This window comes from Carettochelys insculpta, chromosome 1 (assembly GCF_033958435.1).
Source record: "Carettochelys insculpta isolate YL-2023 chromosome 1, ASM3395843v1, whole genome shotgun sequence".
Lineage (NCBI taxonomy): Eukaryota > Metazoa > Chordata > Testudines > Carettochelyidae > Carettochelys > Carettochelys insculpta.
In genome coordinates, this window is record NC_134137.1 from 155,153,463 (window position 1) to 155,167,622 (window position 14,160).

A 14,160-nucleotide genomic window follows, 5' to 3' on the forward strand; every position below is an offset into this window, starting at 1 on the left:
GAGGAGAGAGACATTTTGGAAAGTTTGCTCACTTTGTCTGCTGTACATTAAGGCTACGTCTACACTAGCACACTATGTTGAAGTAGCCTGTTTCGAAGTAAGGACACCGAAATAGGCTACTTCGATGCGTATCATCTACACGTCCTCCAGGACTGGTGCCATCAACGTTCAATGTCAAAATAGCAACAGAGAACATCGAAAGGAGCTGCCCCAGAAGGAAATGCGGAGCGTCCACACACACAAGTGCTCCCCGTCGAAATAAGGGGCCAGCAAAGCCCCAAGCCGCTCCCTTAAAGGGCCCCTCCCAGATACACTCAGCCTGCACAGCACGAGATCCACAGAGCCGATAACTGGTTGCAGACCCTGTGCACGCAGCATGGACCCCCAGCAGCAGCAGCAGCAGCAGCAGCAGCAGCAGCCCTGGGCTAAAGGCTGCTGCACGCGATGACTATAGAGCCCACAGGCGCTGGACAGAGCATCTTTCAACCCCTCAGCTGATGGCCGCCATGGAGGACACCGCTATTTCGAAGTAGTGGGACGCGGATTGTCTACACAGGCCCTACTTCAACGTTGAACGTTGAAGTAGGGCACTATTCCCATCTTCGGATGGGAATAGTGATTTCGACATCTCGCTGCCTAACGTTGATTTCAACGTCGAAATAGCACACGGCGCGTGTAGACGCGATGCGTTCTCTTTCGACGTTGTGCCGGCTACTTCGAAGTAGCTGGCTAGTGTAGACGCACCCTAAGATTGCCTGCTGGTGCCCTCTGTATATTTAGCACACTTTTAGAAAAGAGGTACCAGTGTGGACACACAATATCACTGAATTCATTTTATATCATGCAAAGGATTGGGTGCTTGACCAACTCACAAAGTCTGCTATGGTATAGCAGGTACAGCAGACAAGGGGATAATTCAGTACTTGCACTCACAATTGGGTCGTCTTCAGAGAAACATCATTAGATCATATCTTTAATAGATACACCTTAGAGCTTTGAAATCAAGACGAGTCACAGTGGTCAAAAGGGAGGGAAAAGAGTTCCAGATGGTGAAGCCCAAGACAAGAAGTGACTCTCAGTGAATCTCAAGAGACAGGGTAAGCAAGAAAGCTAGGATTAGATGATCTGTGTGAGTGGATGGGGAACAGCAGTGGGTTAGAGACTTGAATCTGTAGAGAGTATATGAAAATCAGCATGGTTTTAAATTACGTAGGTGTCTAGGAAGCTGATAGAGGGGAAAGAAAAAAGAATGTGGTATGGTTTCTGGCCAGTTCATTTATATTATAGTATTACACGAATCAGGAGCAATTATTTTTTGAAAAAAATGTGTCCTCCAAATAATGTGCATACTTGTCATCCCCCCCCGTCTTGCCTCAGGTGAGATGCAATTCCTTCAGACCAGAGTCTGCAAGAGAGCAAATCTATACTGGAGTTCACAGCCCTCCTCAGTTCAGGTAAAGTAAATAATACATCTGTCAAAGGTAGACAGTTGTAACTAGGGTAGAGGGGCAGAGCTGGTGGAGGCACAGTAATGATGCAGCCAAAGATAGGGCTCAGCAGTGTCAACCAGGGTCCCTGGACATAAGGTGGTGGTGTAGGGAGCGTTTTCCCCCCAAACAGAGCTCCCAGCCGCTAACAAAGGAGAGGTATTCAGCTGCTTCTCCTGCATGGTGTTCATGCCTCTGCAGCTGGACACCACCTCCTGGGTCCTAGTGCTGGTTGGCTTTCTTTTCTCTGTTTGCTGGAGGCGCTAGATGGCCATCATCCTGTTTTCTGTGCAGTGGTGTGTGCCTGCAGGGGGCACATTGGGGAAGAAGAAAGAGTTTGGGGGAAGAGGCGGTGGAGGGGGAAGAGGCGGTGGAGAGGGAAGAGGGATGTGAGAGTTGTGTGAAGGGGATGGGGAAGGAGATAAAGGAAGGGGGCCGGGGGGGGGAAGGAGTTAAGAGCTGTGGGAGGAGGATGGAGTAAGGGAGTGGAGGGGGTGGGGGAAAAGGGGATATAGGAATCGGGGACAGAAAACTGGTTCCTCACATGCAGCATCCCCTTGGCAGCAACTGCAGCTGGGGCTTCCCTGTCAAGCCAACCCATCCCTTCCCAGCACTGGCAGCCTTGCTTCAGTGGGTGCCCCTGCCATTGGTATCCCTTCAATACTTCCTCCAGCTCCTCCTGTGCTGGTAGTGTCCTCTATTTGGGAACTTCAAATCCGGTAACCCTGAGGTTTCTCCGTCTCGCAGCTTGGTTTTGGAGCTGGCAGGAGTGATTTGGGGTGGGCACCCAGTGCTTGGGGTGGATGCAGGCTTGCATGGCTGAGCTCAGTGCTCAGGCTGTGTGACTGCAAGCCTGTCCCCCAGGGGCAGCAGGCTTAGGAAGCAGGGCAGAGAGGTGTGCCGGGCAGCCAACCAGCATGCTGACTCCCGGTTCATAGACAGTCCAGGCCTCAGCAGGCCAAGCAGAACCCACCAGCTTCTAATCTGCCAGCTCCGGACAGGGGACACTGGTTTTCAGTCTGTAGGACACATCTCCCTGGGGAGGTGCACCCCACAGTTTGAAAACCTGTGTGCTAAATGGGAGGCAGAGTTCTGGGGAGCTTATTTAAGTGGCTGATATTACAAGCAGAATTTCCTAGTCTTTGTCTTCAAAGTTTGTATATCCAGGCCCTGAATATGTATCTGAAATCCTAATGTTTGCTGATACTTTATATGCAGTCTGATAGTACAGTGCAGTTCTCCCCACTAAACTAAATTCACTTTTTTTTAACCCCACTGTAAGTATCCCTACCAGCAGGAAGTCCAGTCTATGCGATGGGAATTTCATTTCTACCATGCTGAGCTACATTGAAAGGCTGTTGGTATGGACTGGAGAGAAAGTGCTAGTTCACTGCAGACAGAGGATGAAGAGGCACATGATTAATTGCATAGTAGATATGCTTATACCATTAGCCCAGATATTCACTTATTTTAGTACCATTTCAAGCTTCACATTATTAAATATTAAGAGGCCACAAATGCTAGGAGTAAACAAAATATAATTTTACCAATGGGAAAATAATCCTACCTGGCATCATGAAATTAGAGAGATCAGGAAAGGGAGGTCAAGGACTCTCTGCATACAGAGAGGGAACTATTGTCTCGATTGGAGGTGGTCTTGTCAGGCTGAGATGTAGGGATATTTCCAGGACAGTTGTAAAGGAGTCTGTTTTAAGAACCATTGTGCTCATCTTTTCTGTTCTGCACTTGTTTGTCAAGTGACAAAAGACAAATTTCATTACATTATCCTGTTAATCTGGCACCTTCCCTGAATGCTATGAGTTAGATTTGGACATTCTCACTGACTTCACTGTAGTTTCTTCCAGAGCAATGTCAGTGCCTTAGGTTAAATAATATCAGCCTTATGTTAATTTAAAGGAAGACTCTCCTTAAAATTCAAAACTTTTCCAATGCCTGAGAGTAAAGGGAACAGAAAATCTAATTTCCACAAAGAGAACATAATCTGAAACATAAAACATCAATTGAACTCTGCAAGATTTCCACTGTATAATTTCATTGTGTTTTCTTTCTTTTTTCCATTTTTTTAGAGTCATTGGTGCAATGAGCAACTTCGAGGAGTTCCGTAAAGCTTTCAATTGCCCAGTAAATTCTACCATGAACAGAGGTGCACAATCCTGTCGGCTATGGTAGATGGTCTTTTTAAATCCAATGCCAAGAGGCTTTTTTTATACAAACTGCTGTTTCTGACCTCTAACTCTCTCCTTACAGCTTCAGAACAACATGTAGCAATATGGAGAGGGTTTTTTTTGTTTTTGTTTTTTAATGCATTGTTACCATATAAGTGGAGGACCTGCACAAATCTAACCATTGTCTGTTCATGATTTGAAAGCTTTACAAATTGGACAAGAGAAAGTGGATTCAGGAAAAAAAAATTGACGTGCCACAGTTGGATTGCTCTTGATGGATTGCTGCCATTACTCAGTCTACTTTCTGATCTATAGTTTAGCAAGAGCTAAATGGTAGAATCCAATTTTAAGCCATTGCTTTGCAGGGAGGCTGAGCAAAATGTTCCCATACAAATTCAGCCTTCCAGATTTCCTTAGTTCCTGAGAACTGCTACCTAGCCAGTGCTGATCTTCTGTGCCACACAGCATTCTGTAATGTATGTTGTCATTGCAGAGCATGCCATAAATGGTTTTGCATGATGTTAAGACAGGAGGTCTTACATAAATTCAATTTCAGAAGTCGGATCAATGCCGGAGATTGGAGTAGCTCCCCATTGTTTCCCTCTGCATTGACTAATCACAAAAATTACTTGTCAGATTCTTCATGAGTGCCTTAATAGCACCTTATGGTGAAAATCTGAGTGTGAAAATTGAGCTGGAGCAGGGAATTCCTGTCATTGTGAAACTCCAGAATCATTATGTGTAGCTTTGATGCCTGTTCCAAAGGGGCACACATATACAACATGTAGCAGAGAGGTTGCTGAGTTAGTCTGTATCCTCAAAAACAACAAGAAGTCTTGTGGCACCTTATAGACTAACAGCTATTTTGGAGCATAAGCTTTCGTGGGCAAAGACCTGGTTTTGCCCACAAAAACTTATGCTCCAAAATAGCTGTTAGTCTATAAGGTGCCACAGGACTTCTTGTTGATTTACAACATGGTGCATATTTCATCCTTGCACACGGGCTGAATGCGAAGGTGGCACCACTAATAACTACTAAATGGCCTATGTACTACCTAAGTCCTACTTGAGCCTTATGAACTAGGGTTTGAGAGAAATGTAAGACTTGTATGGGATGTGAGCACTACTAATAAGCAGTTGCTTAGGCACCCAAGCAGCTCAAGCCCCACCTTATTAGTGTGTGTTGTGTACATTGGAGGCCACCAATGGGCTATCATCACCTGTGTATGAGGTTTCTGCACGGGGTGAAATCCACCCATACCCATTCGGAAAGTGAGAGGTGTGACTCAAGAACTTGATGTCTGCAATGTTTGGTTTGTTTGCCTCACAAGACTTATTCAGATACAGACAACTTTTCCAGAAGTGGTATGTAATCAGTCCGCTTCAGTCCTTCATCTGATTTCCACCAATAATATCCCTAAAAGCATGTTTTCTATTGTGATAAACTATATTATGTAGTAGGTAGGAAAGAAAGGCAAGCAAAAATAACCACTTGCTCAAGGAAATATATAGGCATGGATTTTAGGTATCATATACAGGGCTTAACTGATTTTTACAAAAAATAACAATTTCATGTTGTCAGAAGTTTTACTGTAGTAGTTACAAAAAAATCTTCCCCTTTAAATGGCTTGCTTTTAAAAAAGTATTACCAGTGCTGAAATGGGGTAGAGGTTACTGAATAAGGCTGACTGAAAAATTTCCAGCAAAACTGGCTTTAGTCAAAAATCCATTTTTCTATCAAATAAAATTTTTCATTAAAGTTGTCTTGTTTTCTGTCCCGCACATGTGGGGAGGCGAAGTGCTGGGGAAATGCAGTCCACCCAAGGACCATAGCCCAGAAAGCAGAATAGGACTTTAAGGACCTGATCTATATGTCCCATGGGGCATTGCAACAGCATTTCTGAATCATATTAATATTTTTGACCAAAATATTTCACTAAAAAGTCAAAATTCTCTCCAGAAAGAGAAAAACATTTGCCAGCTACCTCCAAAATCCACTCCACTGAAATGTACATTAATGTTTCCTGAAATTATTTACCAGAGATGTTCTTGAGAGGGTCAGTACATCTCATACAGCCCTCAAGTACAGAAATCAGGATTCCTTATGCTAGTGAACTAAATGGGACTCCATGTATGATAGAGTTGCTCTTAGGTTACTGGTTTTAGTAAATTGATGATTGAATACATTCATGCTCTGGATCCAAATACTGACATTATTCAGGTTCACTTTAAATAAATGATGTAAAGTTCAGGAGTGAGATCTTGACCCAATTGAAATTGCTAAGAGTTTGGACAGTTACATAAATTGGGCCAGTATTTCACCCTAATTTCACTCTTGAGTTTTCAAAAACAGTTTCATGACAGTGCGTTTTCTTTCAAGATTTTTAGTTTTTCCTGTATGCCCTGCCATGCATATACATATGCCCTGCCATGCCATATACATGCAAAAACATAATGCAAATAACCGCTTCCCAGCACCCAGCTCCTATATCCTTAAACAAAGCTATGGTTAGAAAACCAGCCTTGCTAGGCGTGTGCCGTAGAGACTGACAGGCAACCTATTGTATAAACAGGATTTGAGCCTACAAGGGCTGACTTCTTAAGAACTTTTTAAAGCACAGTTTGCCCTGTGGGAGACCTAATCACACAAGCAATCCGGTAGGCATCTGTGGAGCTCCACTGTAGCCGGTGGGATCTATCCCTGGAGTCACTTGCAGGATGGAGGTACAAACTCAATTCCTACTGAAATGGCCAAGGCAGTACTTGGATTGTTTCTTTGTAAAATAAGATTTTAGGTCTCAGAGCCACAAAAGACCCTCAGATGAAATGCATTTGTGAACTGCAGTAATTCTGAGGGGGAACGATGAAAGAGGACACAGGCTTTGTCCATATTTGCTGACTAACGTTTCTGTGCCTGAGGTATTTAATGCCAAGAGTAGTGACTCTTTCCAGAAGTTAGATTATGGCAGACCAAGTTAGTACAGCAGTACTACAACAGGGCCTCAACACCAGTGATTGTGCCACAAGTTCCTAGGTGAAGTGGGAGCACCTGAAGAACACAATCTATGATGCAGCTCTGTCAATCTTTGGGAAAAAAAAAAAACAAGACAAATGACTGGCTTGATACTTATTTCAGTGTGCGGACACCAGTCTGAGGCCAAATGCACAGCCCAAACCAGCTACAGGAGAGGCCAAAAGGGAAAAACCCTTACAATGATTGAGAGTGAGTTGAACCTGGGTACAACAAACTGCTTGACACTGCACCGATTTAAATCAACAACAAGGAACACAATCGACAACTGCATCAAACAGATGCATAGCTCAGTAGAACACGACTTGAACTTTTAGTCTCATAAAAATATTACTATGGTCACAGCCATCAGTGCCATCGAAAGCTTGCCTGTTATGAACCAATCTGATGATGAACCAATGTCAAGGAACTTAGCCTTGCATAGGTGGCCTCCCTAATGCAAAGACCCCTGCATATGTTAGAGGTCATAAAATGCAGAAAACCTGTTCTACTACTACATGTTCATGAGTTGCTCTGGCTATGCTGGAAAGAAAGTGAAGTACCACAAGAAATGAGAGACATCAACACCATCACTCTCTGTAGAAATAAGGGTGACAGGAACTATTGTAACACCTATGCTGGCATTTCTCTTCTTACTCTTATGGGGAAAAACTTCGTCTGAGTTGTCCTGAACAGACTTGAGACCCTTGTTGGCAGAATCTATTCTAAATCACACTGTGGCTTCAGAACTGAAAAGTCTACTATTGAAAAGATCATTTTATTGAGACAACTGTAGAGAAATGCACAGAACAAGAAAAGCCCCTCTACATAGCCTTCATTGATCCTGCAAGGGCTTTTGAGTTTGTCAGTAAAACTGGACTGTTTGTGCTTTTTGAAAAGATTGGCTGACCCCCCAAGCTTTTAAGCATGATTCAATCCCATGAAAACTCATATGGCACAGTCCAATATGATGGCTCAATTTCTGAAGCCTTCCAAATTTGCAGTGGAGTTAAGCAAGATTGTGTACTTGCCCCAACTCAGTTTGGAATCTTTTTCTCCCTGCTAGTGAAATCAGGCTTTGTGTTTCTCAACAGAGGAAATCTGCTCACTTGCAATATCTGATCAAGAAGCTGTTCAATCTTGCAAGGCTCCATTCTAAGCCAAAGACTTCATAGGTCCTTATGCAAAACCTCCTCTTTGCTGGTGACACAGCTGTTACAACTCACACAGAAGCTTATCGTCAAAGCCTAATGGACAGTTTTTCTAAAGCCTGCCAAGACTTCGGGTTTACTCTAAACCCCAAAGTGACAAACATAATGTACCAAGGAGCTGAGGAAGCAAACTCAAAGAGCAATAACTGTGAACATGAAGTACTGAATGAGTTCACATACCAGGGGTCCACCATTGTGGTCACCTTTTTACTTGAAATGGAACTCTACATCCTCATTGGACAAGATGCCACAACAATGACTGAACAAGATGGTATTGCAAAGGAATAAACTGCATAACACACACATATCTGTGTATATCATGAATGTGTTATCAGCATACTTTTGTATGGGAGCAAAAAGATACTCAACAGATTTCATATGCATTGCCTTATTTGGATCTTTGGAATCAGAATCGCCACTGAGGTGCTTAAATGGGCCAGCACACCCAACATGTAAATATTTCTCAAACAGAGACTTCTCCACTGGCTTGGGCATCTGTGCCAAATGAGCAATTGGTGCACCCCAAAGTACATCTTTTACAGCAAAGTAACATCTGCAAAAAGACCCAAAGGATCTCCAAAATTGCATTTCAAGGATGTATGCAAACGAGACCTCACAGAAACGGACCTGAATATGGACAAACGGAAAGAACATACTCAAGACTGCTGCCTTTGGAATCATGAGCTTAACAAAGGTCTCCAAACTTGCAAGAGAAAGATGTTCAGCTTAGCAGAGGAGAAAAGAACTCACAGATGGCACAGCCAAAAGGATTGAGACATCACCTTTAAATGTGATGGATGCAGCAGAGCTTGTCTCCCTCAAGTGGGTCTCTTCAGCCACATTCATGGGTGCCATAAAACTGAGTAAATTCTTTACTTCTGAGGGTACATAGCCAAGGCCTCTAGAGACTGATGGATGCACACTATTAGATTATGACTTTATGCCTAGCTACGATGTCTGAGAGAGTGTTAGGGCTACAGGGGATGTGGCCCAAGGAAAAACAGGCAGCAGATTGGAGGGAGACAGTAGGTGGCTGCTAACAATAAGGCCCTTGAGTGGGACCCAGAATAGTGGGTGGGCCAGTGAGGAGAGAGGCCAGTATCTAGACTGCGGTCTTCCCATGACCTGAGGGGCTGGACCTTGGCCTGAAGTTGGCCATTGAGGCAAGTTGTTTATGTGTGTGGGGGCGCCAGGGAGATAACAAAGCAGGGCACAGCCAGAGAGATGTGTCCAGATGAGGATGTGGTGAGACTGCTCCTGAGGAGGTCACACTCGTGAGCAAGAGCTAATTCTCAGAATGGCCAGCAGATGGCGCTACAGCAGGGCACATTACATAGCCTGATCTGCTTTCCTATGGTGCCTGCGTACTACCGGTGTTTTGCTCTAACAAAGTGTAATATGGCCAGTCTATCAACAATATCGATTCTGCAAAATGACTTCATCAAACATTTAGTTGCTGCAGCTTCTAGATTGCGCTTCTGGATAAGTTTTCAGAAACTATTAAAAAGTCAGTATCCGATACAAACAGAGGGTACTTACACTTCTCATTGCTAGCAAGGTAGGAAGTCATCCTATTAGCTTTTTTACTTTACATGCACACCATTCATTGTTGATATGTGTGCTCAACTAATGTTCGAATGTTTGGTTCCAGGTCATCAGTGGAAAAAATTGTACCCTGCACATGCAGATGTGTTGTGTGCATTTGAAGAGATTTTCTTTTGTTCCATGAACAACAAAACATATTTTTTTTTGTCTAGTGCTCTGATCTTTGGGAAAAATAGTCCCTGATCTTGTAACAACTTGTGCAGACCTTAAATTGTACACACTGTGAGTAGCTCCATTGATCTCAGTGGAACTACTCAATTGCAAAGGGATTCATGTGTTTTCACGTTTGCATAAATAGGGTCTTATAAGCAGGAGTAGAATTGCACATAGATAGTTCCAGTGAAGACACAATTGTTTTAATCACCAAAGTAAAGTTACTCATGTGTATGTGATTACACTTTGAGCTGGAGTACAGTTGGTTAATTTAAACCTAATACCTAAAAAAATCCGTATCTTTTATCATATATTGGTGAATTTTTACATTGTAAAATTAGGAATAAAATGTAGATGTTATGACATTTTTCTTGTATTCCCTATTTAAAGTGCCAGAAAGCCATATTAATTAAGAATTTCCTGTGTGCTTTCCCACCAAAGGTGCTTGGGATGTTTGTTTTCAATTATAAAATGTCATTTATGTTGCATCTAATATTTGTAAAAGGTAATAAGGAACATATATGGTTCTATGGCCATGTGGTACCAGGATTTTAAGGCTCTTATTGTTTATTAGTTTTATCATGGTAGTGCCCAGAGGCTCCAGTCAGGATCAGCCACTCCTCCCGTTGTCTGGGTGCTAACTCACATGTAGTATAGGGCTGTCTCTGCCTGAATCTTAGCCTAAGGTTCCAGTCCTGCAGACGCACATGTGCACTGCCATACAGCTTCATGTGCATTTGTAGGGCCACTGAGTTCATAGCACTAGCCATGTGCATGAAGGATCAGGGCCCAATCTAAAACACGATGCAACAACTCGGAATTACAAAAAATGACTTAGGCCTAGTCTATGCTACAGCGGGCCAGCCATCGAAGTTACACAACTTCAAGTACTTGAATAACATAGCTGAAGTCAATGTACTTAGATTTTACTGCAATATTTTCACTGTGATTTTCAATGGCAGACACTCTCCATCTATTCTGTCTACACTTCTCATTTTGATGAAGTGCTGGAGTCAACAAGACAGTGCTTGGCAGTTGATTTTTCATGTCTACCAGACATGATAAATTGGCCCCCTGCTGGATCAGTTGCTGCCTGTTGATCTGGCAGGTGTGTAGATATGCCCTAAGACACAGGTGACCCGTGTGGGGATTGTGGGGGGGGGGCACCACTGGCCATGTGCTCCTGCTCCACTCTGTCCCCACCCCAGCTCCACCATTGCCCCACTCCCACCCCTTCTGTGCCCCCACCTGCTGCTTCCGGTGCATGCAAGACAGTCCCTCCCCCATCCCATTTCCAAGCAGCGTGGCCTACGGGTAGTATGAGCTAGGAGGCTTGCACAGCTCTCATGCTGTGTCACTCTGGTGGAGGCCCTCACACTCATCAGAAGCAATGCAGAGCTGAGGGTGAGTGCAGGGGGAGCGATGCTGGAGGATGCATGTTGCCCCCGTGCACATTCTCATGCATCACCTTTGCCCTGAGACTAACTTACTGGGTCCCCCAAATTCTGTAGCCCCTTTCCAAACTGTTAGAATGATCATTTGTGACATATATTCAGATTTTTCCCTTTTCTACTATTTAATCTAGATAATATCTAAGCCTACTTTTCAGTCAAAAGAGTTAAATTACAATAAAAGATAACGCATGTTTGGAAGCAGGTGTCTGGGCATAGTCTTTGAGCTTTTGGGAACTCAGTGGGACTCTGCAGAGCCATAAGTATGGAAACCAACAGAGACTGATACAGAATTAGGGCCCTTGCAGTTGACAAGCTACCTGATTTGCTGAATTTCCAGGAACCAAGAACATCACTCCCTGTGCAAAACTATGTTTTACAATTCCTGGAGCAATCTACAGGTTATTTGGGATGGCTGGAGCTTTTTCCAAGAATCAGATCATTTTATTAAATTTTAAATTTGATATGTATTTTTAAAAATGAGATATTTCCAAACAATTCTGCCAACATAGCACCCGGTTTTATTAACTATACCAAAACTAGCTTTTGAAAGAAAGAATCAAGGTAATGTGTTACAGCAGTCACATCATGGAAGCAGTTATAATATCAATGATCCATGAGCCATCCTAGTAGTAAGATCTTTGTTTGATTTTATCTTAAAATATATGTTCTTATATAGCAATTTGTTTGAGATTAATGAAGACCGGCTCTAGAAAACAGGATGTGGAAATTCAGCTGGTCCCTAGCTGTGTTTTGAACTGATATTTTGGACCAGCCAACAGTTAAAAAGTCAGCCATGTATAAATTAGAGAGGAAAAATGTCAAATGTGGGTTTTAGGTGAACCCTCCCCCACCACCACAGAAAAAAAATTAGATTAGTAATCAGCCCTCTTCTACAAGAAACGACAATGATGGTTAATATCAGGTTGCCCGTGATCCCATTTGGTCCAGTGAGTAACAGAGGTTTAAAAGTAGAAGCATATAATATATCCAGTCACTCAGAAGCTACAAACATGCTTAAACTGTTGAATAAAAGATTTCTTAAATGGGGAAGCCAAAACAATTTACATCAGAGGGATTTGTTTTTTAAATGTATGTTCTGGTAGTCTATAATGTTGCCCTTTTTTGACCCTTGAGGTTAGCCAATATTGCCAGGTTAGGAGGAGAAACGAGTCTTTAGTACAATCCTGTTTATTTACAAGGAATATGTATCCATGCACACAGTGAGAACAAACAGGAGTTAGATCCTTGCTTACAATTTCCAAGTCTGCATTTCCAGCATATCCTGTGCTCCAAGGACTTTCCTCTGCTTTTCCTCTGGACCCTGCTCTCCACCGCTCCTCTCACTGGCTGCTAACTTTCTGGTTGTGCTCTCATCTTACAAATACAGGACATGTGTGCTACTGGGTAATCCCCCAGATCCTGCCTTGACAGTCATCCCCTTGGAAGTCCATGTGTCTACATGACTTAGCTTCTCAGACCTGGCATGTTGCCCAGGCTATGCCTGGTGGCTTCCATTTTTTCAGCTATCACCACACAAGAGGACATTTAATTATTCCTTCCCTGTTGCTTAAATGAAGAGTTCTTAATACACCGATCAACTTTTAACCAGGTTTATCATTCAGGATAGCCATTAAAACCTTCCACATAAAAATACTGTGATTAATTTCCCTCAGACACTTATGTCTTTGGTTTTGATGCATCAGACAGTTTATTGCTCCCATTCCAGATTGCTGCACAATTATTAACCCAACTGTGGCATTCTGAGCAAGTCTTGCAATATATATAGTCTGCTGTTAAGGAGTCTGCTGAGTTTTAACTAATGAGCATCAGTGACAATATTGAAAACTCCATATACTTTGAATTAATTCCTTCACTTATTAGTAGGCATGCCCTAGCATAACTCATTCATGATGAGACAATTGCAACCAGTGCTCCTTATTAAAAGTTTTGTATTGTAATTGACTGCAGTATTGTACTGTGTATTATGCTTGACTTTGAAACTAAGTATTTGAATTCAGAGTTTCTGAATTAAGAATTCCTCCAAAGTTGAGAAGCACTCCGCCCTGAGCATTTAGAAATTAATACAACTATAAGTATGGAAGCATGACACAAAAACAACACCTCAGTAAATTAGCCCATGATTACTTCTGGGGGAATTCTGCACTACCATGCAATGCAGATTTTTCCCAGAAATTAACACTGTATGGGCAGAATGTGCTTCCCATCACAAAAATGGGCTACAGTGCTGCTGGGAGCCACTGGACATGGCAAAGCCCAGCTTGTACAGGCTGAACCTCTCTTGTTCAGCACCCTCTGGACTTGACTAGTGCCTGCCAAATTTGTTGGACCATGTGGGAGGTCAATATTGTCTAGCAGCATTACCAACACTTCCACTGCTTGCTGGGCTCTTGGAAGACATGTAAGGCTAAACTACAGCACAGAACACTGAAAGCCAGGACTGGTGGCTGTAAACAAACTTTATGGGCCCATGGGAAACTCGGCCACACCCATGATAAGTGGTCATCTGGCTAACTGAAATCATGCCGTATTACAGATGTTGCCGGAGGGGAGAGTTCCAGGTTGGAGAGGTTCAACTTGTATATAAAAGGCACTGGGGAGAGGGAGAGGAGGAGGAAGGAGCCTAGAAGGTTTCTGGCAGATGAACTTTCATGTGCGTTCTGAGGGCAGAAGATGGCAGTGTGCAGGAAACTGTGCAACCCTGGGACTGAGCATCAAGCTGTTTCTCCTGCTGGATCCCAGGGATCACCAGGGAGGAAGGTGAATGGGGATCAGGGGAGGGGGGAGTGTAGGTTGGGCTTTGGAGAAGATAGGGATTAGAGGTATTGGCTGGGGAATGCCCTGCATGTGGGTTCTGGGAGGAGAGGGGGAGTGTTGTGTGTGTCTGGTCCCCTGGCTGGGCTCTGGGGTAGGAAAGGGGGCAGCGAAACAGGAACTGGTTTGTCATAGGGGTTTCTTTAACTCTATATCCTGTGGAAACTTTGTGTGTGTGTGTGTTCTCACACACCTGCTTGCTGACAGGTAATTTGAAATAAA

At 43.3% G+C, this 14,160-nt stretch overlaps 1 protein-coding gene across 1 annotated transcript in view; it reads left to right on the forward strand.

Moving 5' to 3' along the window:
* Window positions 1–4,575, forward strand: part of PHEX (phosphate regulating endopeptidase X-linked) — a 168,295-nt gene extending 163,720 nt beyond the window's left edge. The window contains exons 21-22 of the mRNA XM_074983374.1: window positions 1,378–1,454; window positions 3,575–4,575. Of these exons, the coding sequence (XP_074839475.1) occupies window positions 1,378–1,454; window positions 3,575–3,677 (180 nt within the window). The 3' untranslated portion in view covers window positions 3,678–4,575. The remainder of the gene's footprint in view (window positions 1–1,377; window positions 1,455–3,574) is intronic.
* The last annotated feature ends 9,585 nt before the right edge of the window (window positions 4,576–14,160 follow it).